The sequence below is a fragment of the Dothidotthia symphoricarpi genome (genome assembly GCF_010015815.1).
Source record: "Dothidotthia symphoricarpi CBS 119687 unplaced genomic scaffold P153scaffold_1, whole genome shotgun sequence".
Taxonomy (NCBI): Eukaryota; Fungi; Ascomycota; class Dothideomycetes; order Pleosporales; family Dothidotthiaceae; genus Dothidotthia; species Dothidotthia symphoricarpi.
The window spans coordinates 960210-984751 of NW_022985008.1; the positions used below are offsets into that span (position 1 = coordinate 960210).

General features: G+C 45.4%; 9 protein-coding genes across 9 annotated transcripts; 6 read left to right on the forward strand and 3 right to left on the reverse strand.

Moving 5' to 3' along the window:
* Positions 1-46: 46 nt before the first annotated feature.
* P153DRAFT_362458 (WD40 repeat-like protein) lies at positions 47-1831 on the forward strand. Its single transcript, XM_033667138.1, has 4 exons — positions 47-383; positions 433-471; positions 522-619; positions 677-1831. Exons 1-4 carry the CDS (start codon positions 275-277, stop codon positions 1547-1549), a joined length of 1119 nt encoding a protein of 372 aa, XP_033529100.1. The 5' UTR covers positions 47-274; the 3' UTR covers positions 1550-1831.
* Positions 1634-2488, reverse strand: P153DRAFT_8124 (uncharacterized protein). The gene has a single exon (XM_033673419.1). It carries the CDS (start codon positions 2300-2302, stop codon positions 1826-1828), a length of 477 nt encoding a protein of 158 aa, XP_033529101.1. The 5' UTR covers positions 2303-2488; the 3' UTR covers positions 1634-1825.
* A 1-nt stretch (position 2489) lies between these two features.
* On the forward strand, positions 2490-4518 carry P153DRAFT_7871 (longevity assurance proteins LAG1/LAC1). Its single transcript, XM_033673398.1, has 4 exons — positions 2490-2853; positions 2908-3221; positions 3282-3569; positions 3621-4518. Exons 1-4 carry the CDS (start codon positions 2676-2678, stop codon positions 4284-4286), a joined length of 1446 nt encoding a protein of 481 aa, XP_033529102.1. The 5' UTR covers positions 2490-2675; the 3' UTR covers positions 4287-4518.
* Positions 4308-5625, reverse strand: P153DRAFT_305377 (UPF0005-domain-containing protein). The gene is made up of 2 exons (XM_033664598.1): positions 5354-5625; positions 4308-5295 (listed from the first exon to the last, which is right to left on the reverse strand). The coding sequence occupies exons 1-2, from the start codon at positions 5587-5589 to the stop codon at positions 4701-4703; spliced, it is 831 nt and encodes a 276-aa protein (XP_033529103.1). The 5' UTR covers positions 5590-5625; the 3' UTR covers positions 4308-4700.
* Positions 5626-6730: 1105 nt separating this feature from the next.
* On the forward strand, positions 6731-8826 carry P153DRAFT_372039 (putative carboxypeptidase S1; the record flags this gene model as incomplete). The annotated part of the gene is made up of 4 exons (XM_033669361.1): positions 6731-6868; positions 6930-7466; positions 7626-8271; positions 8333-8826. The coding sequence occupies 4 exons, from the start codon at positions 6731-6733 to the stop codon at positions 8824-8826; spliced, it is 1815 nt and encodes a 604-aa protein (XP_033529104.1).
* Positions 8827-9444: 618 nt separating this feature from the next.
* P153DRAFT_362461 (uncharacterized protein) lies at positions 9445-10593 on the forward strand. The gene has a single exon (XM_033667139.1). The coding sequence runs from the start codon at positions 9492-9494 to the stop codon at positions 10305-10307; it is 816 nt and encodes a 271-aa protein (XP_033529105.1). The 5' UTR covers positions 9445-9491; the 3' UTR covers positions 10308-10593.
* Positions 10594-12854: 2261 nt separating this feature from the next.
* Positions 12855-14001, forward strand: P153DRAFT_278559 (uncharacterized protein; the record flags this gene model as incomplete). Its single annotated transcript, XM_033662958.1, has 2 exons — positions 12855-13101; positions 13154-14001. The coding sequence occupies 2 exons, from the start codon at positions 12855-12857 to the stop codon at positions 13999-14001; spliced, it is 1095 nt and encodes a 364-aa protein (XP_033529106.1).
* Positions 14002-14829: 828 nt separating this feature from the next.
* On the forward strand, positions 14830-16163 carry P153DRAFT_427369 (NAD(P)-binding protein). The gene is made up of 3 exons (XM_033672663.1): positions 14830-15010; positions 15060-15642; positions 15699-16163. Exons 1-3 carry the CDS (start codon positions 14910-14912, stop codon positions 16011-16013), a joined length of 999 nt encoding a protein of 332 aa, XP_033529107.1. The 5' UTR covers positions 14830-14909; the 3' UTR covers positions 16014-16163.
* A 186-nt stretch (positions 16164-16349) lies between these two features.
* Positions 16350-18565, reverse strand: P153DRAFT_392043 (GMC oxidoreductase). The gene is made up of 5 exons (XM_033671117.1): positions 18414-18565; positions 17976-18319; positions 17100-17920; positions 16571-17045; positions 16350-16516 (listed from the first exon to the last, which is right to left on the reverse strand). Exons 1-5 carry the CDS (start codon positions 18472-18474, stop codon positions 16364-16366), a joined length of 1854 nt encoding a protein of 617 aa, XP_033529108.1. The 5' UTR covers positions 18475-18565; the 3' UTR covers positions 16350-16363.
* Between the last annotated feature and the right edge of the window lie 5977 nt (positions 18566-24542).

Genomic DNA, 24542 nt, shown 5'->3' on the forward strand with positions numbered 1-24542 from the left:
CGAGGAAGCTCGGACAGTGACGTGACCCTGGATTCAAAGACGACTTCCCAAGGTACTCACTCTATGCAGACGTTGTTTGTAGCCTCTCGCTGCTGAGAGTACTGGTCTAGTATGCCACCGCATCACACAACGACAACTGCGCTGCTTGCCAGTCTACCTTGCAGAGAGCTGGCCACCTTATCAGTACTCGGCTGTGCGTTGAGGTAGCCTACCTGAACAGTGAAACACCCCACAACCACATCCTCCACGTCGACTCTCTTTCGCGACAACAACCATGAATACACGACCGATTCTCGACTCGAATGCGGGGCCTTTCGCCCTCTCTGCATCCTTCAACGCAGACAACTCTTGCTTTTCGGTGGCCCTAGAATCAGGGTTCCGTGGTAAGCTTCGTCGCGTGTATGCATCGTGAGTATACACTAACTACCACAGTGTTCAGCGCAAAGACGAGTGATCAAAAACTGGCACGAGGTACTATCATGTCTCACACTTCCACACCTCTCATCGCTAACGTCCACCAGAGGTCGGCGGTGGCATCGGTTGCGCAGAAATGCTCGGAACCACACGCTACATCGCCCTAGTCGGAGGAGGGAAGCAGCCCAAGTTCCCACAAAACAAGGTCTGTCCCGAGGACTCTGACTGGCACTTGGTCAACGAGACTGACACGTCATACGAGGTCCAAATCTGGAACGACGCCAACCAAGTCATCTCAACGGCCCTTGAGTTCAAGACGCCGGTGCAGCGCGTTCGTATATCGCAAACGCATCTGATTGTTGTGTTGCTAAATAAAGTGGGGATATATGAGATGAAGCTGCCGCCGAAGAAGGTCGCAGACTACGAGACAGTCAACAACCCATTTGGACTATGCGAATTGAGGAAGAACATTGTCGCGTTCCCAGGAAGAACAGTTGGACAAGTCAAGCTGTTCGATCTAACATCAGGCAACGTCAGCATCATACCCGCTCATGAATCTCCGCTCCGCGCTCTCGCACTCGGCAAGAACGGGGACCTGGTAGCCACTGCCAGCGAACAGGGCACACTCATCCGCCTCTGGTCTTTCCCATCCTGCACAAAGCTTGCGGAGCTTCGTCGCGGCGTAGATCCTGCAGTCATCTTCTCGCTTGCTTTCTCACCGTCTGGAGCTACACTTGCCGTGACTTCTGACAAGTCCACTCTGCATATCTTTGATCTCCCCGCAGGGACGACAGCAGATGCTGATCCTAAACAGCACAAATGGGGGATACTCTCGAAGGTCCCACTTCTACCCCGCCAATTTTCAGACACGTACTCGACAGCTTCTGCGAGGTTCGAAATGGGTGACGAACCGCTTGGTTGGGGGCCGCATTCAAAATCCGCAACCTTCAATGTTGGGATTCCAGGTGTACCTGGGGGCAGACCGACGAAGGGGCTGCTTGGCTGGCTGGATGAACAGACGCTGCTAGTCATAGGTGCAGGGCAAGATGCAAGGTGGGAAAAGTTCAATGTGGGAGTTGACGACTCTGGGCGAAGAGCCGTGGAAAGGGAGGGGTGGAGACGATACCTCGACTAGAAACTGATCTGATCGGTAGGGGAGTACATACTCAAGTTTGATGACTGGCAAGTCGTTATTGCGTGGACATCTAAAGGCACGAGATGTTGCACAACGTTTTGCAACCCGGAACGGCGTATATAGGTTGGCTTTTGGATAAGACAGGCGTTGTTTGTGGTGACTTATACCCTCTAGAGGCAAGGCGCATGACGTGGATCTCCATCCTGACTGCGTCATGCAGTCGGTTGTGGCTATCGAACTATACACATCGCTCCATCGACTGAGCGTTTTCTTATGTCACCTGACAATGAAGCCTCGTTTTGATATTGCGGGGTAGTGATTGGCCATCAAGACCAAGCCACCCCGAACCCTGAGTTTCGGAATGTTGTCGGGATCCTTGGCATGAAAGATGAAACAAACACAGCAATGGCCGCTTGAGTGGAGGCGGAGTAAAGGCCACTGAGCATCACAGCACGACAATTGCCTCCCTTTTTCTTTCCCGACCCCCTTTTTCCGTTGTTGTTCATTTCCCTCCAGATCAGCGTTGTTGGTTACGCGAGACCCCTGGTCGTACCCCGAAAAGTATTTGGCGTGCTCCACAAACGCAACCAAGGCGGTACCTAGCTTCCGCGACACTTGTCCAGAATTTCCCAAGCAGGACTCAATTGCCTGGCCACCAGCACGCACAGATCTGCGGTGTTGAGCAAATCGGCAAAGCTGAAGAGGTGGCATTCGCGCTTGCCCATCACGTCGGCACCCCGAATCTCTGGGCATCACACCGCTCCCTCGTCGAAATATCCGCGGCCTTCACCCACTGAGGCATTGCCGTCGCCTCCTGAGAGACTTTGACAGCTCCATTCTTTCTGTAAATCGTCTCAATGCGTAGTCCTTCCTGAGAAGGATCGAAGAACTTGGAAGTCCGCCACGAAGCGAATACCTGCGATTGAGCACCGAGATCTGCATACGTACACATCACGACGAAACGAAGCGCACGATTGATTGGCAGCACTAGCTTGAGGGCGTCGATTCCTGCGCCAACGGAAACCGAGTAGACAGACCGCTCGCTGGCTGCCCAAACACGTACAATCGCGCCGTCACATCGCAGAGTCGTCGAAACCACATCTACGTTGCCGGAGACTAGTTCAGCATGGCAACCAAAACAGCGCCGCCAAATGGCACCGCCACTCTGAACAAGGCGCACACTGCGGAATTGCAGGAACACAAAGTGGTCGTCGCGCCGAGAAGACGGGGGATAAAGCCAAAGAAGGTTGAGGATGAGGGGCTGATGGCATCGCTATGCACTCTCCTGTGCGATCACCAGATGGGTATGCAGACCAAGCTCTACAACTGCAGCATCCACTAACCGATTGTGAACGCAGGCATCTCCATCAATCTGCTCTCCCTCCTCTGCCTGACACACTTGTTCTTCCCCCGCGCCTGTAGCCAAACCACCAAGTTCTTCACAATGTCGTACTACAACCCAGAAACAGAAATGTATGGCTGCGGCGCCGATGACTTGCCATTCGTTATGTTGTGGACACTACTTTTCACAGGCTTGAGGGTCTTGGCAATGGAGTTTCTCCTTGATCCGCTTGCGAGGTGTGCAGGAATCCGGACGAAGAAGGGGTTGGACAGATTCAAGGAACAGGCGTGGTTGGTTGTGTACTACACTGGGTCATGGTCGCTAGCTATGGTATGTTCAGGGAGGCCCGAGACCCTTGTCCTGTTACGAACGACACTGACACAAGCACAGTACATCATGTACCATTCAGATTTCTGGCTGAACCTCCCCGCAGTCTGGGAAGGCTGGCCTTTCCGAGAGATCGACGGACTCTTCAAGTGGTATTACCTTGTTCAATTGGCCTTCTGGATCCAGCAATTGCTCGTCGTCAACATAGAGGAGAAGCGCAGTGACTACGCGCAGATGTTCACACATCACATCTTCACAACTGCGCTCATAGGCGTCTCGTATAGTTTCTATCACACGCGCGTCGGTACCGTCATTCTATGCATAATGGATTTCGTGGACATCGTCCTACCAGTAAGCAACTGAATCACCGAGGTTCATAGCGAAACCAACTAACAACCATAGACGGCTAAGCTCCTCAAATATATGGGCTACACCACCGCTTGCGATATTGCGTTTGGCGTGTTCGTCATTGCCTGGATCATCACCCGCCACGCCCTCTTCATGACGGTTTGCTGGTCCATATACGCGCACGCCGACGTCTACATCCCACACGCCTGCCACCTAATCGACAAAACGGTCGTTTACGCCACAGATGCCGCGCGATACGATGCCGCAGGCGGTAACCAAATCTGGGCCAACCTTTTCTCGGCGTACCGCGACCCCAACGGCCCTGTCTGCTGGATGCCAAGCATCAGATGGTACTTCCTGGCCCTACTGTTGTCGCTGCAAGTATTTTGCTGCATCTGGTTCTGCTCCATCGTGAAAGTCGTGTATAAAGTACTCGAAGGGGCTGGTGCGGAGGATGTGCGTTCCGATGACGACGAGGATGAGTTGGTGGAAAACGACACGGTCCTGAACGCGGCAAACGCGAATGCAGATTCGGGCTTGAGCGCGCCGCCAAAAGAGGAGGAAGTCGGCGTCGAAGCGCTGACGTTTGCCCGCATGAACGGCGCGAGCCAGCGACGACAAAATCGCGTTTCTTCCTCGAGAGCGAGTGGCATTAGTATTCCTGGGCATGGCGACCGGAAGGAGTTGCTGGGCCGTATTGGGTGCGATAAGCCTTCATGAGTGTGCGTTTTGACAGCCTGGATGCGGTCATACATGTCTGCTATTGTTTCTGGGCTAAAAGGAACGTGGAGTCCAGGGGTGTTTTGGGTGGGATATACATACCCTAGAAGCATAGATTGTGTAATCCTATCTACTTCGCTTTTTGACACTTGGCCTGGTGCAATGGGGGAGGTGAATTTGGAGAATGTGTCAAGATCAAATAACGCTACAGGTGTACTATGGAATGAGATATATCATACAAGCACAGGGAAAACGTGCAATTACGAGTAACCAGAGTCTTGCTCTGCAAATTCAAAGCCCCTAGGAATAGCAACCAACGCCTAGTCAGTCGACTTTGCTCTGTATCCCAACTATGACCACGCAACGCCGTACAAATTCCCTCGCAAACAGACCAGCATGTCCTCAAGCCGCAGCTCAGTTGTTGTTCTGCGAGTTCAGGATCCTGAGGATAGCGAGGAACAAGTTAATGATATCGAGGTACAGCGAGATAGCGGCAGCGATCTCCTCCTCGACATGGTAGTGGCGCATGATCATTTGCGTGTCGACCAAAATGTATCCCGAGAAGATGAGCGCGGTAACGATTCCGTAACCCAGCTCGACCTTGCTGTTGTACGGGAAAAACGCGCTCATGAAACCAAACAAGATGACGACCCACAGGGCGCCAAACAAGTACGGTACCCAGCTTGTGAAGTCGTACTTTGACTGGCAGGCGAACAAGCTCAGCGCAACGAAGATGCCCAACGTGAAGACGACGGCTTCCAAGACGATTTTGGAGTCTGTAAAGGACACGATGACGGAGATGGAGTAGGCTTCCATAGCGGTGAACCCAGCGAGGAAGAGGAGGTTTGTCGGGTAAGATTTGCGCTTCCAGAAGGTGAGGCCGAGGAAGACGAAGGAACCCAGAAGGGACACCCACATCATCCATTGGTTTTCCTGGATCCAGGTCTTGTACGTGACCGAGGTCATGGAGACGGCGCTCAAAGCGGCAGTGGCGAAGAGTTGGACGGTGCTGGGGGCCTATTAGCATGTGCGCATGGAAAAAGGTAGGCAGGGAGGGGGAAGCTTACAGAATAGCGTACACCTTGCGAATAAAGGCCATACGGATGTCCAGCGTGGCTTCTGCTACGACGCCGCCAAACTTGAAGTCATCAGGCAGATTGTCATCTTCGCCGCGAGGCACGCCGCGCAGGAGAGCTTCCTGCGGGTCGGCTGCCTGGTAGCTGGGTGGCGCTTGCGCGAATGAAGGAGAGGCCTCGTCGAGCGAGTCTCGCTGCGGGACGTTTTGGTATTTGGGGCCGGCCATGGTGGATGTCTTCTCGCGATGCGTGGTGGGAGACGCGATGGGTGGATTGTTGTAGTGTTGAAGGACGGAGGCGGGCTGTGCGTGCGGAGCGCATGATGTGAATGACGCGTGTGTATATGTAAGCAACCTGCAACACGAACAAACGCCAACCCTCCAACGGCTTTCTAGATGATTCTCGACGGACAGAATAACAGCTGATACTCTCGCGACGACTAGACAATGTCAGGGATTTTTCAGTTGCTTTCGAGTCATCTAACCTTCAATGAGAACTGCTCGATTGTTAACTGGTATGGCTTCTTTTTGACAAAAACATCATGGCAAGATAAAAGCAAAGTCTCATTCATCCAGCGCTATCACCGACTTGCTATAGAAGATCAAAGCTGGTCCTCAAAAACCCTGTAACTATATATGTGGTACCGACGTTCGCTCGTTCACCTGAGGCACCTTCATTATCCCCACCGTCTCAAGCGCTTTGCTCTGTACGAAACTCTAGAATCGACACACTCTGATCACAGGTCACATTTAATGCCCTTCTCTTTCACTTATCTTTCCGTTCCTTGAACAGTCATTTTGGACGTTTTGATATTGCAAATACATTTAAGCAAACTCCATGTCATCACGAATTGGCCATCATGCGCCTCTACTTCAGTCGCTCTTCTTCCAGTCGGATACCATGAATGTATACCCTGCACCTCGAAATTGCTTTGTGCAAGGATGAGACCAACGAGCTCGCAGTTCTGGCCCACTTCCAAACTTAACCAAACATAATACTACTAGTATGAAGGATTAGTCGTCCGACAATCTCTATTCGAAAGCTCCTCGGCAAAGCAAGGGTCGTTTGGAAGACCTCGTTTGTTGAGCCCTTGCGTTGCCTATTGAGGCTATTCAGAGCCCGAACAAGTCTGTGTCACACAACAAGGTCGAGGCATCTTAGTGAGCGTTGATTACACATTTCCCAGTTTCGTTCTGTTTATGGTACTTGGCTTGGTCTCAAGTTTCACACGATTCCACGCAGTAGTTCACTCTCACTTTCACTTGCACTCGAACTCAACCACAACAACGCACGTACTCCACACAATATCTGATTTGAAGCAATTGTTTCCACACAAACACTCGATCAACTCGCATAGACTCCAGCATCATGCACCTTTTGTCACTCTTCATGTTTGCCGGCACTATTGCAGCTTGTTGTTCTCAAAAGACATACAGCAGACCTGGAAAGCAACGTGTGGTGAAACACTCCAAACGCATACCCGGAGCTTCAATTGAGTATCAAAAGGTAATCATTCTAGGAGCCTCCTGAGATATCAATGCTATGATACAGCTAACGAGTGAGCTAGACATCCCTTTGTGACAATCCTGGTGGCTCATACAGTGGCTATGTTTATCTCCCAAGCTCTGCGATTCCAGATTTAGAAAGTGCAACGCCGTTCAACATATCAACATTCTTCTGGTTCTTCCCGCGTCGAAACAGTGCGGGATCTGATAAGATGGCTGTCTATCTCGCTGGTGGTCCTGGGGAGTCGTCTACTTGGCACGCTTTTGTGGGTACCGGCCCTTGCAGACTGATGAATGGTGGGCGTGAAGCAGGGAGGAATGACATTTCGTTCAACAATCAGGTCAGCATGCTGTACATTGACCAACCCAATCATGTTGGTTACAGTTATGACACTATTGTGGATGGCTATTACAATGTACTTGATGAGACCGTTCATACCGGGCCGGGAACAGAGGGTGTGATGTCGAATTTGACGATCATGAGAGGGCGATTCTCGAGTCAGAATCCCGCAACTACAGCAAGTACGACGGAACAAGTATCTAAACATCTGTGGCAGTTCTTGCAGGTTTGGTTTGCAGAGTATGTTGACTTTGGTCCTGTACATACTCAACTGACATCGACTGACATGATCAGATTTGAGGAGTATCATGGTACTCGTAATAGTTTGAGTATATGGGGCCATTCTGTACGTTCGTAAATGTCCTCGGGCTCAACTGTTTGACGACATGACAAACGCTGATATGTGTTTCTATCACAGTATGGTGGCGCATGGGCACCGGCGGTGGCTCGCTATATCCTCAGTCGTAACAGCAACCTCGACCGCTCCAGACACAGCAAGCTTCACTTAGAGAGCGTTGGCATGATCAACAGCTGCAACGATATCGCTATTATGGGACAGTCCTATCTGGATTTTGCGATCAACAACACTTACAGTCAACCCTTCATCAATCAAACCACATACGATATCGCTCTGAACGAATTGAACAAATCAGGGGGTTGTATCGAGCAGATTCAGGCATGTCGAGATGCTGCGGTCGTGGGCGACCCGAAGGGCACCGGCGCAAATCTAGATGTGAATGGTATCTGCCTTCAAGCATTCTCTTTTTGTGGAACGAACGTCCAAAATACCTACATCGCGAGCGGCCATAGCGTATTCGACATTGCAGCTACGCCGAATTACCCGTTTCCTCCCAAAGACGCGGTCACATTCTTGAACCAAAAGTGGGTACGTGAACAACTGGGAGTGCCCGAGATGAACTTCACTTGGGACTCGCAGCTTGTAAGAAACCAGTTTTTCCAAACGGGAGATGCTCTCAGACGTACGATTCAAGAGGTGCAAGATGTGCTTGAACAGGGTGTCAAAGTGGCGATGATATATGGTGACAGAGACTTCCAGTGCAACTGTGAGTTGCTGGTACATTCCTGATTTGTTGTGAGTAAAGATAACTGACGGTCTACCTGTAGGGTTTGGCGGCGAGAAGCTCGCGCTCTCCCTAAATGCACCCAAAACAATTTCATCTCTCGAAGATGCTGGCTACACGACGGTCAAGCAACGCTGCCCAGCGAGTCAAAGTAGTTCTTGTCACTCTCATAATCCACTCGACAACACCAAAGCAGCTGTACGCCAACACTCCAGTCTATCGTTTTCGCGCGTGTTCGATGCAGCCCATTATGCCGAGTATCACCAACCAGAGTCCATTACCCGCATCTTCGAGCGCACTATTATGTCTTCCGATGTTGAAACTGGGGAGAAGCTAGATGCAGGTGAGGTGGACAGTAAGTATGTCACCAAAGGATATAAGAATGGCATGAGCATCAGAAACCAATACGAGAGAGTGACTGAAAGGCAATGTAGTCTTTGGAGTGTGCAGCTCAGTTGCTCACCGACCCAGATTAATGCACTTGTAATAGGGACGGCGCGGGTCAAAAACATGGTAGTCGTTCATCCGCCTTTCTGATCTGGACGATGGGCTCCAAACGCATGGGAAAGACATCAAAACTAGATCTGAGTAGAGCTAATACATGTGCATTCACATCACGTGTTGACGCGTCGTCGTCGAACACTCCTTCCTCGACGTTTGTGTCGAGATCAGGAGCCCCACTTTTCTGTCATACACTCACTTCATATGCTCTCGCTTTACCTCACTTCTCATGTACCTCAATCTGCAGCGCTGAGGCTTTTGACGCAATCCCTCTGAGCTCCCTTAACTTTCAGACTGGGCGGAGATCCCTGACAGCGACTATGGCTGACACCGTCAAACCAGTCCTCTGCGCTATGTGTGACGACCATAGCACCAAAGTTTGCGGCGGCTGCAAGGCTATTTGCTACTGCTCGAAGTCGTGCCAGAAGAATGACTGGCCTGTCCACAGGCTCATCTGCAAGGACTACGCCAACTTTTTGCTCACTCGGCCAGACCCGAATCATCACAGCGCACTCTACTTCCCTGTCGATGAAGCCCAGCCTCGTTTCGTATGGTTGCGTTATGCCCCATGTTACAACCAACCGGCTGCTGAGAGTCTGGTTCAGCTAGGTTCCATTGAAGAGCAGATCGAGGACAGTGAGCCTATCACACTCTCTGGAAACAATGTGCTCGGACGCCACATCGAACCACACCACATCATAATGTCCATTCCGGAGGTGAAGAAGCTCTGTCCCTGTTGCACACCTGGTCTCAAGTCAAACCAGAGTTTGCTGAAGGTCGATACGGAACTAGGGAAGTTCTACCGTGGTCCAGTCCTCGCGTGGGGAGGATATTGCGGCAAAGATGATGAGAAGAAAGCCTCGACCCTCGATCTCGGACCAATGGATTTCCGGCATCTGGTTGATGAACTGAGATTAGGTTATAGCTTCAACGAAGAAGCGACTCGAACCCTCATGCACAGCAAAGACATCTATGCAGTGCGTCTCAACTGCGAAGGCGACCAGCGCTTCCTTCAACGTCCGACCATGGAAGCTGTCTATGAGCAGTCTTTAGTTCTCTTCACCGAGTCACAAGTTCGCACTCCCGTGGCAGATCGAATTGGTATCCCTCTCATCGTCTACAAAGCCAAGCCAGCCCCTGTATGGCGTGATCGAAACCTTCACGCACGCATGAAGAACCACAAGGCTCGGATGTTGAATCCACCTGAACAGTCTGCAGATACCGGCTCCCTAATCTTGGTTCGCAAGGATGGCAAGCCGTTGCACCCCACGCATGTCCATGCTTTGATCAGCTACACGGCAGTTAAGCTGGTCGATCCTACTCGCTCCCCGGACGCGTGCATCACTGCTGATATTCTGCACGCCGATCGTGTTGATCAAGTGTCAAGGGAGGATTTTGAGCACTGGTATCACGACGCATGGCAGAAGTATCCGCTCCACAGCCGGTTTGTTCCGTCGCCATTCGACATTCAGGAGGACTTTCACGATCCTGCGCCATCTATCAGTTTCCAGATATGAACAAAGGTGTTTGTCCAGATGAAGTAACGATATGGTAATATACAAGCAAGGATGATATCAGGATGAGCTTCTGATGGTCTGTGTGTCGAGGTTGACCCTTTTAATGTTATTCCACACACGTACACTGTGTTGCTCTTGTGGCTGCGAACGAACAGAGTGGTCATGTCATCGATCTTTTTTTCTTTCACTCATCTTTCCAAAATCAGGTCGTCGTGCGGAAGTAACATCACAAAATGAGTATATGGAACGTTCACCGAAGCAGCGTGTGTTCGAACATATGAAGGAGCCTGTAGTCTATCCTAAAAAAGAAATCCTAAGTGCTAAGACCAAAAGCTGTCTGGGGAAGTCTAATGTCGCAACGTGAGCTAATTGACAGCTGTTTTGGGCCAGTCATTATTAGCGGTAGGCGCGCCACGAGCGGTCCGGGCCATCGGACAGTCTGCCGTGGGATAGTTGATAAGGCACGGTCAGAGTGATTACGCGTCGTACACCGGACAGCACGTCCTAGACCGTGTTATATGTGGTTTGCGAAACACCACAAGCCACCTGAATTATGCATCGCTCGCGCAGACTATGTTGACACGGCATATCTTCCGCTACAATGTGGACAGCAGGTGCAATCTAGATGAATAGTCTATGCTATATCTAGCGCATCTCTTCGCTGCTTCTTCCGCTTATACTTTGGAACAAGGGCACGAAAGTATGAACATTTTGATACATTCTGAGTATACGCCACAAGTACATACTGTGTATGTACCGGTATGCACTACAAGCCGTCGGCTATCTGTCCCCCTTCTAAGCGATTCGTGATATCCTAGTCATCTTGTTTTGCGCTCCGCGCGGGTAAGTTCGCCAGGCTATTCGACAGGAGCCCCAAACCTACACTACATGTGTTCCTTCCATACAGCCAGCCATCCCTAGGTAGTACGGCAGTGTGGGACCCGTACTTTAGCCGGGTTGTGCCACCCAACGTGCGGTCGGCTTGAGTTCCGCAAGCGAGGCGATGGGAGTCAGAGAGCCAGGGACCCCGGTCGGTCGACATGTCAAGAAACAAGAAATTCAAACGTCAATTTGATTAAACAACACAACAAGTACCTCGAGGCAGAAAGTTAATGTGGTTTGTAGAAGTATTTGAGCACAACAGTAGTGCAGACATCAAGACATAAACCGACAATTCATATGCGTTAATGCTGGGAGCTGTTGATTATCATCGACGAGACGGGGCTTCGACAGGCTGAGATTACCTTCGGAGAAGACCGCATCAGCCACTAATGCTCGTCTGGGCTAAGAGCTGCATGCGGGGGACCGGAATTGATGCGACGCGAATCCGCGCTTCTGTAACGCGCATCAGTGCCTGACAGCTGACAACGCTAGACCGGATAGCAACCTGCGCCTCCTCTACTACCTGGGGTACTGTACGCAGCAGTCCAAATGTAGCTTGTGTTCAAACTTTCTCGGAGATGTAGTTCACATTGTGACAGTTACCCGTAAGAATGCATTATGACCCATGGAAAGCATTCGTCATACATTTGAGCATGGTCGCGTTGGCTCCTGCCTCTCCCTTCTTTTTATGTGGCCCCACGTTTTGAAGAAGAATAGTACGTAGCCGCCGATTGCCTCAAAGCTCCTTGTTACGAGTCAGTACTAGATCCGTATTAGTACATCGCGTTCGCATACAGCTCTAGCCAGTGCATACAACAATCATTGCGCGTCGTAAGCGTCTATGCATCGTGCAATCGACGCAGTTGTTTCTTTTGTGTTAAGCTTTACGTATTATCATGAGTGATCAAGTATACAGCGTATCATACTCTTTACAATACTGGCTATAAAACAATCCCTGCATCGCGCTAACACAAACGGGTTCTCTTCATGTCAGGGACCTTGTGCTGGAGTAAAGATACCAAGTCGATAGGGCAGTTGGATCATTGCAAGTGCCGAGTCGCTTGCGAAACACGCGGTTCCTGGATAATACTTCGAATTTCCCAGCCGCCGCACGGCATCGCCGCTGTAAGGCTTGTTCTAGTGTGCATCAGAAGCGGGATGCTCTGAACCATTCAGCGCCTTGGTCACAAACCTACACGCTTTACCATGAACGCAACGACTTTCTCGTGAAGCACGAAGTGTCCTGACTCACGTCATACAAGATCGTAGCCTATTAAGTCCAGTCTGGAACGCACAGGCCATCCAGGCTTACGCCTCACTGAATCCGAGCTCTTCGGTAGACTCCAGTGCCAATAGGATCCTGATTCCGTCGGTGTTGTCGACCAATGATTGGTGCGGTTTTAAGTAAACAAGCTGATCGCTCAAAACATGGAAAGTGGCGCAACAATGATGATGTTTCGGTTGTCGAGGGCGCCCCCAATAGATAACCTACTCACAGAACAGGAAATCACGAGTCTATATGGCGTGGGAACGCATGTTTTTATATAACAGATCTTACTGGGTCCTGAGATGGGTTCGGTTGTAGCCTCTAGTACAAAGCAACACTCCCCAACATCCTCTGGAAACCCTCATTGTACACTACCTTTAGTTCGATAGTCTTTCGTTATGTCTGGGGGTATCCATCCCCCGCCGGAGGTCGTTGCATCCTGGCCAAACCCGAATTTCGTAAGCCCTGCCACGCACAGCTATGCAACGGTGGTTTTACTGGCTGTCTTCGGTCCATTAACCTTGCTAGCTGTGTTCGCACGCATCTGGGCACGAGCGGTCATACAACGTAAATCTGGACTAGATGACTGGGTCATGCTAGCTTCCCTTGTGCCTACTACAGCACTCCTCATTGCAGTTGGAATTGGTGAGTTTACGTGTTAGGATTGCTGTGAACAGATACTGACACAACCCTCAAGGGAACCAGCGGCTCTTCAACCGTCACATTTGGGACTACCACTCATCCGAATTTATAGAGCAGCGGAAGCTCACCATGGCGAACGAGGCCGCATATGTTCTTAGCAGCGGCATGATCAAGGCGTCTATTCTACTCTTCTACCGACGAATGGTTTTCAAGGCTGTCCGGAAGGCGTACAAGATAATTGTGATTGTCAGCCTCGCTTCGATCGTTCTTTACACTTTTGGATTCCTTCTCGCTATGTGTTTTGCTTGCCGTCCTTTAAATGCGTTTTGGAACCAACTCGACCGCTCAAAAGTAAAAGCTGGATTCACATACAAATGCTACAATGAGAGTGCGCATCTCTTGGCCACATCCATCATCGTCACATTACAAGACTTCGTCACAACAACTTTGCCCGCGGTTCTCTGCTGGAAATTGCATATCACAGTTAGGCAGAGGTTTGCACTATATGCTTGCTTTGGCATTGGATACGTCGTCACTATCATCTCCGCATTACGGTGCTACGCTATCTATTACGTCTTCTCCAATACATACGACGTGCCATGGCATACTTGGTATGTCTGGATCCTTACTGGGCTGGAACTCTCCGTCGGCACGATATGCGCAAGTGTTCCTGCGCTCAAGGTTTTCTTCAAGCACTTCAGGGACGCCAGCTCTCAGTCACGCGATACCGACGATACAGAACTTGGCATCAACAAAATCAAGTTCTTGCATAAAATGGGCCGATCGAATAGTGTTGGATCAGATCCAGAGGAGATAAGAAGCCAACCTTTGAGCAATGTACAAACGTTGGAAAGTTCTCATTCAGCCATCCGGTTGAATGATTCTTATGCTTCAAAAGAGTGAGACAGGAGTACAGAATCATTTGGACCCATACCCATGGGATCTTCGGCAGTGATACTCCTCAACGCCAACTGTTCGGGAAGCACCATCGATATCTGCATTCGCATTGCATTATAGATGCTTGCGAAAAGATCTTGCTCCCCTCTCCCTCCTGCTAGCTCCATCCTAGCTGTCGGACGGGGCTGTAGAGAGCATTATGGATCGTGTTCCAGAACTCTTCAACGCAACCAGAAACCAGGATTGTTATATGCTTTGGAGGCTGCTTGCGCGAGCCCGCGTCACCCATTTTCAATAAATAGAGCACCTGCCAGCTACGCCAGACATTGTGCCGGAGCGCTCGATATCCGAGGTAGAACTTGAGATGTCAGTTCGAGAAGCTGAATAGCTATGCTATAAGAGCCATACAAGAAGAAAGTATCGTTGAGAGAGAGGGCTGCATAAGGAAAGGCAGGGCAAAACTGAATGAGTTGTGGTCACCCGGAATCAAAACGCGATGTCGTTAAACATCTGTTGGACTGGTCACCAACAACGAGACATGATAACATCGACTCGAAAGGCCAACTAGATGATGTTGTAGAGAAGGTCACGTGACATCAATCATTAGTTCATCGTTTCCTAATGTATAATGGACAATCTTTGCTGTTAGCTTGCCTGAGATGGGGCATCACCTGATCTGAGTCTTATCGAGTGCAGAGGAATCTGGTGGAAGTTAGCATATCTAGAAAGCCATATGAATAGTATGTGATGTCGTCCTGACGTAGTTGAAAGTGGGTATCACACATCGACATATATAGTCCGCAACGTCGCAAGAGGGAGATTGAGAAACATACAGATCCAGATCCGTAACCTAAAGCTAACCATTCTCTTGCTTTATATCAACAATCAAATCAATCCTCCAACGCACAAACATCATGCAAGCAATCCTCCACAAGATCGTTGGGCCTACAGAAGTTCACCCAGAGAACCTCGATGGCCGCGTTGCGGTAGTTACCGGAGGTGCTCTCGGTATCGGGTAAGTTTCACTTCATTGCAAGAAGAAACTCGCTGAAACTTGCACGCAGTTATGAAGTCAGCCGCGCACTCGCCATTGCAGGCGTTAAAGTCATCATGGTGAATCGAAAGGAAGAGCAAGGAAACGATGCTATTGAGAGCATAAAGAAAGAGAAGGCCGACGCCCAAGTCGAGTGGAAGCACTGTGATTTGGGAAATCTGCGCGAGGTCAAGGAAGTTTTCTCGGAGCTGCGAAATTCGTTGGATCGTCTCGACTTCCTGGTGCTCTCAGCCGGTATCAACGTCAACCAGTACGGCGAGGACTCTGATGGCATTGATCGCCACTTTGGCGTGAACTATCTCGGACATTACTACGCGTGCAATCAGCTATGGCCACTTCTTCGCAAGACCGGAAAGCTAGGTACAAAACCAAGCCCAAGAGTTGTGTTCGAGTCTAGCGAGATGCACCGAACTGCGCCGCCTGATGTACATTTCGGCAGCTTGGAAGAGATCAACGATAGCTCCATGGATCCCACACGACTGTATGGGCGCACGAAGCTTGCCATGATACTTTTCGCGAAGTACGGTCTGCGTGATCGTGTCATCAAGCCAAACGGTGACAACATCTACGCAATTTCAGTGCACCCAGGCGCGGTGAGTTTCTTACAGATCATACAATCCAAGTACGAGTTGCTGATAGTGAATCACAGGTAAACACAGCCATGCAGCAGCAATGGAAAGATGCCTATCCTGGTATCACTGGACAGATCTTATCTCGAACAATGTTGCTAGGTGGTCGTTCGCCAGAGCAAGGGTCTTACAGTGCTCTGTGGGCACTCACTGCGCCCGAGATCGAAGAGAAGGACCTTAACGGTCACTACTTCAATGACCCAGGTCAGCCAGGTAAGGAGACTGCGCAGGCCAGTGATGCAAACTTAGGTGCCGCGCTTTGGGGCCTGAGTGAGAGGATCATTACAGGCAAACTGGGTGACGATGCGATATTGAGCTGGAGCGAACAGAAGTGAACTCTAATTAGAGGGGTTGGACTTGGGTGATTGGTGAATAGTCTCTTTTAGCAAGAACGAGCATGAAAGCCACAGGAGATTTTCGATGTGTTAGTTGTTCGTCGTTACGTCCCTGTATTGCACAGACAAATGAATTATTCATCACACATGCTTTGCTGCATAGAGAAGACTGATGAATGGATTTCTGTGTCCGTCTTGCTGTGGCAGACTTCACACGCTAAAGAATATGCACGCGACAACTCATAAATCGAATATTTCATTAACCTTGCGTAGTCCATGATTCATCTCAGGATATCAAAGGCAGCTCAACGCAGACATCATCAATTGACAATATTCCCATGGCGACCACATCAGTTCAACTGCCCATTGGGATACGGGCTCTTACCCTTGTTGAGCCCTAGTTCGCTCAAAATGATGTCCGCCGCCTTTTCGCCGATAACCAACGCAGTGTTGTTCGTGTTGGCCGCAACGTTCTCAGGCGCAATACTGAGATCGGCAATTTTCTGAAATATGGTCAGTAATTGTCGTAACCGTAGTCGTTGTATGAATGTTCTTACCAAGCCCTTCACGCCATACACGTTCAACTCTGCGTCCACCACACCATCCTGCTCTCTCGGAGCCATCTTGCAAGTTCCCAAAGAATGCCACGTAGTGTTCACACTCTCGCGTAGGAACTGCTCGATTACCTCATCGTCTTCCTTAGTGTACTCCAAGTTCTTGACATCTGTTAATGCAACATCTGTCTCAATAATTGCGGCTTTCGAGTTGGCAGCGAACTTGGGGTGGCCAGCAGCTAATTCACCACGGAAGTAGTCCGCTCGACGCAGGATTTCACGGTGTTTCTTGTATGCCCACATCTGCTTCTTCAGATCGATGTCGTTGGCGTCGGTGAAGAATCCAACATCAAAGTCAAGAGGGTCGTTGACAGAGGAACCTGTGATGTGCATGTGCCCTCGAGAGTACGGGTATGCGGTGTAGGTTCCTGCTGTGACGTATTGTCCAACAGGAACGGAGGCTGGATCACCCAAGTAACTGACACAGTATCAGCTTTGTAAAATAAGATGTCAAGGATGAAGATATGCTTACCATTGGATTATACCACAGAGCATGAGTGGACGGTTTGGTACATTCTTGAAGTCGCGATCCCAAGCCTGCCGGAAGTCAGGCCCGAGAGCAGTGACCTCATCTTCAGATGGTCGAATTTTCGAGGATATGTCGATAGAGTTCCAGCCTAGCATCTTGTCGTTGTTCTTGATCATTTCTGCAGCGTCTTTTCGGCCACTGAGAATGGCATCGATTGTCTGGTCCGGCGCGAGGCTGGTTTTGTACGGGTAGAGAACCAAGTGGTGATCTTGGTAGTCCTTGCCAACACCAGGTAACTCTTCCACAAGGGGAACCCCTGCGCGTTCAAGGATCTTCTTGTCGCCGAGACCTGAGCGCTCGAGTACTGGTGGTGTACCACAGGCACCGCATGTGACCACGACAAGCTTTCGAGCCTTGACAGTCCGTACGGGATGTTGAGTAAGGCCAATCACCGCCTGGAATTGTGCGTTTGGTGTGTACTCGACACCCACCGCTCGCTTGTTGTCATCGAACAACACTCGAATGACCTTTGATTCAACTAGAACGTGCAGATTGGGATATTTGTCACCTTCAAGTTTCGGATGTACGTATGTATGAGCTGTGTCCTGTCGTTTGCCGTCGGGCGAGACGTAGCGTTGCCATCGGGAAACACCGTCGTTATTCTCCAAGTTCTGGAGGTCCTCGATCTCTTGGATGCCAACCTCCCCAGAAGCACGTATGAACTCGTCTTGTGCTGACTTGGCGCAGTAGCCACCCTCGGAGACATGAATGGGACCATCGTGACCGTGATGCTCTTTATCGCCAGGGCCATGGTACGTTTCCAGCTGCGCATCTCAATCAGCGACCTCCAAGTCACAACTCTAACGTTAAACGACTTACCTTCTTCAAAAAGGGCCACATGTCATCAGCGGCCCATCCTGGCGTCTTCCAGGAATCAAAATCTGCACGTTGTGCTCTTGTGTACATCATGAAGTTGATTGAACTTCCACCACCCAGGGTACCGCCACATGGCACGATAGGTTCTCGATCTGCCAATTGCTTGGCCTTGTTGCCTTTGTAGAAGATGGCAGTTGTGCTGGTAGGAACCAAGTTCTGTAGGTAGAACACGGGGTGCACGATGCTAGCGACATCTTTGTTGTCTGCGCCGCCTTCGATAACCAGGATGGAGAGATCGGGGTCCGCTTCCGCAAGGCGCCCGGCAATGATACAGCCAGCTGTGCCACCTGTAGAAAGACAGTCAGTATCTTGAGTTCAAATGTCCAGCAACACTTTTAGAATTGTGAAAAAGGAATTTCGCGGATGTGAGACAGATCGTACCTCCAGCGATGATGATATCCACCTCACTGATGTCTTCGGCAAGTTTGTTGTAGAGACCCATGGCGAGAATTAACGTGAATCGATACAAGAAGTTGTACAACGCTATGTGACCTGACAGAGAGAGGAATAGGATTGTTCAACGCAGTAGAGCTTTTAGTGCGGTCAACCATCATGTTAAATAGGTCAACATTCTTCGCCTCACAAACCTGATCCGCGTCGATCAATCCCTCTCACCCGCTCAAACTACACCAAAGAGAACCGACCGCCCCGCACTTTGGCGGCACTGTATCATGAATGGCATAGCTTGGTGTTGTTCCATGACAGACACGTGCATTGGTGCTTGGCGCTACTTCTAATAGGCTTAGGATGTTGACGGGTGTGACAATCTAGCCTTTGGCCCCAGAACGGCGTCTGTTGTAGCGCAAACTAGGATCACGGGTCTCCCCTTCCCCTCACTTTACCCCACACCCGGCTCTGGAGATCTGTAGTCTACTCATCCGACACCCAGAATGGGGACTCCGGTACATTGAACACCCCTTGTAAGTATCGCTCCAGCACAAGAATCGTCCCAACGTAAGCATCAAGTCGCCGCTATTTTACCTGATGCTTATGCAGGGGTAACTGCTGTAGTCTGCAGCGGAATGCAGTGCCACGATGAATAGCTCCGGATTAACGCCTATCTTACCCTGCATGGGAGACCTGTTGGGCCGACTGACTCGTGTCTTCGCGGCTGTGAAGGTAAGAAGCTGGGGTATCTATAAGAGCAGAGAGCGATGATTCTGACTGGTTAACCGACTGCAAGTCTTTCCATGGTCGTCTTAGACCTGTGTGTCTACTGGGGTATCCGACATAAGTAGTGTACATGGGCTACGAATACAGACCAGTACCGACATTACCGCCAATTAAGAAGCACGCGCTTCTGCTCCCGTTGTAATCTTCATTTTCGCGAGCACACAGACCACAGTCTCCACTGTACCCTCACTGCTTATGCCGGGTATCACAGTATTACAGGCGCATGGTGTTGTGGCGGTCTAGACAGGAGTACAGGACGCGTCAAATCGAACCTCGGTTGTATAGCGTCTTGGCAGGGGCTCCTTCTGATGAACGTGTCTTCAACCATGCTGGTCGTGACACAGCCTCGCATTTTGAGAGTTTTGCTCGTTCCGCAGTTTCTTGTGGTTTCCGGCATCTGACAAGATTGATTTTGAGTCGATGACTATCAATGATTAACCCTATCACATTTACTCAATGAGTGTATCGATGGAACTCTCCACGCCTGCCAAGTACTCAGACCCATGAATGTACGATGGAAATTGAGATATATGCAGCAGGGACAACCTCGACTCGTCGATTGGTTCTGCAGTTTCCGTCGATGACCCTCCTGGGGCAGCTACACATATCGTTCTGGGAATGTTACACGGGTAGTAACATGTTAAGATAGCAAGTCTGTGGGCCAAATGAGATAGGGTTCATCCTAGCAAAGGTTACCGGTTATGCTAGAAAGGGTACTTGTGGGAAAAAGCTGTGTTGGGCGACCATCGCAGACCAAAGAGGTTACTTGATTGGAACCAAGCAGAAGATCAACAGCGGGATTCTCCCAAACTACAACGCTTATAGTAGTTTCCAAAATACCATGTTATAACGTAACTTGCCTAGTAGCCAATTAGGCAGTTCTCTAAATTTAAGCTGTTATACAAATTTATTAGCAGAATTAATTAAATAATAAATCCTGTATACCTTAAATAAATTTTTGTAAGAGCACTATAAACAGGTAATTAAGATATAGGATAAATAGGTGTTTATTAAGAAATTAGACAAATCCTTAGAGTATAAGCCCTAGAGATTTATAAGTACTATATACTAGAGCTCTAAGGGCCTTACGCCCTTAGCCTAGAGGTCTACTAAAGGTAGGCTAATAAGAGCTTAGATAGAAATACCTATAATAAAGTCTTTTCTTTTCTTATAGTTTATTCTAAACTGCTAGAATTTTTAAAGTAGATAAATAGGTATTTAATTTACGTAGTTACTTTAATTAAACTTTATAAAAACCTTCTATAAAGAGAAAATAGTTTAGAAGAAATTTAGTACTAAATTATTTAAGTTTTTCTTAAGTTAGTTCTTAAATCTAGCCTAAAGGCCTACTACGCTAGGCCTACGTCCTTATTACTAAGTTTTTATAACTTTAGTAAGTATAGCCTAGTTTATTATAGGTAACTACTAGGCCTCTATAAAGAGTTCTATTTACTATTATCTCTAGATTATAATTCTTAGAAGTACAGTTATACTTACTATATATTATTATTAGTAACTTTATATTTATAAGTTTTACCTTATTAGGTACCTATTAACTATATAGATAGTTTATTAGGCTTTATTACTTCTTTAGCCCTATTCTAGAGGCTTTATAATACATAATTATATAAAGTAAGAGCTTAATATAAAGTTTACTTATAATAATTTATTATTTACTTACTTTATTATTATAGTTAGTATTTATACTAACTTATATAATTATTTATAGGCTAGTATTATCCTTATAAGGTATATTACTAGTAGCCTCTTTAGAGGTTTATTTTATATAGGCAGCGCTTACTTTAATATTAGTACCTATTATACTTCTTATAAGGTTTATAACTATAGTTTTTTTATAAAGGTTTATTAGCTCTTTATAAGTAGTCTACTAAGTATAGTTCTAGTATCTTAGGTAGCGTTTATTATTTATTTATATTATAATAACCTTTTATAGTTATTAGTATACATAAAGTAAAGTAAAGTAGTATAGTATTATAGTAGTCTTAGAGGGCCTATATACGTATACTAGATAGGTATAAAATACCTATATATTACTTTATAACTCTAATATTACTATAATAACCTTCTTTTTATTAACTTACTATACTTCTACCTTTTTATATTAGTAATATACCTTTACTTAAGTAGATCTACTAACTCTTTACTAGTATAGCCTTTTAGCCTACTCTTACTTACTTCTAGTATATAGGCTATATTAACTTTTTTACTACTACCTCTTAAAAGTACCTTTTTAATAGTACTATTATATTATTTTTTAAGCTATAGTAAGGTAATAAGCTGTACTATAAACGTAAGGCTAGTTAGAGTATCTATAGTAATTATTCTAATACTAAAACTAGAGGTTATACTAAGGTAAGTTTTCTATTCTATTTTATTTATACCTTATCTATTACTAACTTTAATAGATTCTACTTAAGTTTTATTATACTATTAACGTCCTTAACTACTATCTTAAGTATACCTTATATAAGACTTAGGAGTTTACTAGCTTTATATCTACTACTAACTTTAATACGCTCTTTATAGATAACTAGGTATAGGCTAACTAGGTAAATACTTACGCCTATACTAAGGCTTATTATAAGAGTTTTCTTAAGTATAATTATACTAAGTATTATACTATTACTAATAGTAGTCTCTCTACTATAGCTTTTAGTTAGGCTTATTAAGTTTCTACTTAGTATAACTTAGAGTAATATAAGGTTAGTCTACTATTATTTTAGTATCTTTCTATTACTAATCTATTCTAGTTAGGTCTTAGTACTACTAGCCTATATTATTCTAATAATATTATTATTTATACTCTTATAAAGGCTTACTTTCTATATAATAATACTTTTAAGAATATTAACTAGCACTTCTACTACTATAGCACTAATATTCCTAATACTAAGAAGAAGAAGATCCTATTCTTACTATTACTTTAAAAGTATCTTTATTTAGTAGCTTTTTATACTCCTAGTTAGAAGGTAGCTAATAGTACTTCTAGAAAGGCTTTTACTACTAGCTTCTTTAGTTCTCTAATAGCTAAGTATAACTCTAGTAGTATTAGTTCTAACTTTATAGTATTTTAATAAGTAACTATAAAGGTTCTTTTAGTAGATATATATTTTAGTTTCTTTAGATAGTATAAGAAATAATAATTATAATTTTCTATCTTTACTAAGGCCTATATTATTTTATACTAGTTTATAATTTTAGTTTTAGAGGTAATTACTATACTATAGCTCTAGCTTTCTTTTCCTTCTTCCTTTTAGACGTTCTTCTTAAGATATCCTTATTTCTACCTTAGTAGATTATTAACTTCTAGATCTAGTAAAGCTTTTACCTTCTACCTATATCTCCTTAGTAGCCTATAGGCACTTTAAGATATATCTTATAAGTTTACTAAGTAGTCTTAGAAAATCTTATTATAGTAATTAAAATTCTTAAGTAGTTTCTAGGTAGTATTTTTATTAAACTAACCTAGCTACTTTACTCTATACTTCTACTCTTAGGTAGTAGTATTATAGTATTTTATAATTTCTTTAACCTTATACTTATCTTTAGGTAGAGTATTCTTTAGAAGTTATATAGGCCTTAGCTAGAAGCTCTTCTTAGTAAGGAGTTTCTACTATAGTTTAAGTAATAATATATTAAATACTAGATATATATACTTTATAAAGGGTAGTAGTACTAGTTTATAAGCTAATTTCCTAATATACTTTATAATTATAAAGGGCCTAAAGTACCTAGCGTTAAATTTCTTTAAAGGCTACCTAGTAGTAATATTTTTTACTTAGAAAAGTACCTACTTACCTTTAGTATAGTATTTCTTAGAGCGCTTAGTATTATACTATTTTATTATACTTTTCTAAGTATACTTAAGGCTTTACTTTACCTCTTTCTATATTTCTTACTATTAAATAAGTCTTCTAGTAACTTACTAGTAAAGTTCTAGTACCTTTATATTTTTATTCTAGACTTTAAGAGGTTACTTTAACTAGTACTTATTTAGAATTCTATTAAAACCTTTAAAGTTTAACCTAAATACTACCTTAATAAGGTATTTTCTATATATAAAGTACACTTTAGAGTTATATATATATTTAGTATATAGTAATAATAGAACCTAGTTATCCTGCTTATAGTTTATATAAATATATAGGTATATTTTAAGTTTCTAGTTTAGCCTTTTAGTCTAACTATTAGTCTAGAGGTAGAATACTAAACTTAGGTAATAGTTAATTTTAAGGTAGTAGTATATATCTAACTAGAATTAACTAGTAAATACTAAGCTATAATCTAATAGTAGAGTATCTAAGGGTTCTTATTTTAAAAATACTTATTTAAGAAGTAGTTTAGCTACTCTCTAGAATAAGATTATTTTAGTTATAAAAAGGTAGTAGATATACTTACTAAACCTATCTACTAATACTAGAATTAAATTATATATATTTTCTAGGTTATCTTTTAACTTAGGTAAGTTAGTAATAAAGTCTAAGAAGTAATATTACTATACTATATCTAGTATAAGAAGAGGTACTAGTATTCTTTATAGCTTATACTATTAAATCTTATTTAACTAGTAAGTAGTATACTTTTTAATATATTTATAAATATCTAGTTTAAGGTATAGCTAGTAATACTTCTTTATAAGAAGATCTCTAGTCTTTTTAACTTTATAGTAACTTCTTATAGAATTATTATAGTTTCTTATAAGTATATTTTAGTATAGAGTAATATTATTAGGAATCTATACTTTTCTACTTCTATATAGGATACTACTAGGGTTAACTTCCTATAAGGCAGTACTCTTAATTACTTTACTATTTCTCTATATTACTAGCGCTTTATTTATAGAATAGGCCTTATTCTATTCTTAAACCTATTTAATAAAATTAGAAAGCTATTCTAGAATTTCTAGTACGTAAGTGTTTTTTCCTTATATAGCTTTATTTATAAGGTGTATAGAGGCTAGAACCTAATTATTAAGCTTATAGTTTAATACTATAGCTATATTAAAGTTCTACTCTTAAGCTTTAAATAATTTAGATTAACTCTAACTATTATAGCCTATAGAAGGGCTGTTAAGAGCTAAGAGTAGTATACTACTAGTAGCTAAACTACTATTAAGGAATTTCTATTTAAAGACTATTTTAGAGGGTTAATAAAGCTATACTAGCCTACTTCTAGAGTAGTCTTCTACTAAAATTACCTAATTAATTAGTTAAGCCTTAGACTTTTAAAGGGTTTATATTTAAAGCTTTTATTAAAGTGTAGGTAATATTATATTATAAAGTGCCTATTATTCTCTAACTATAAGGCCCTATATAT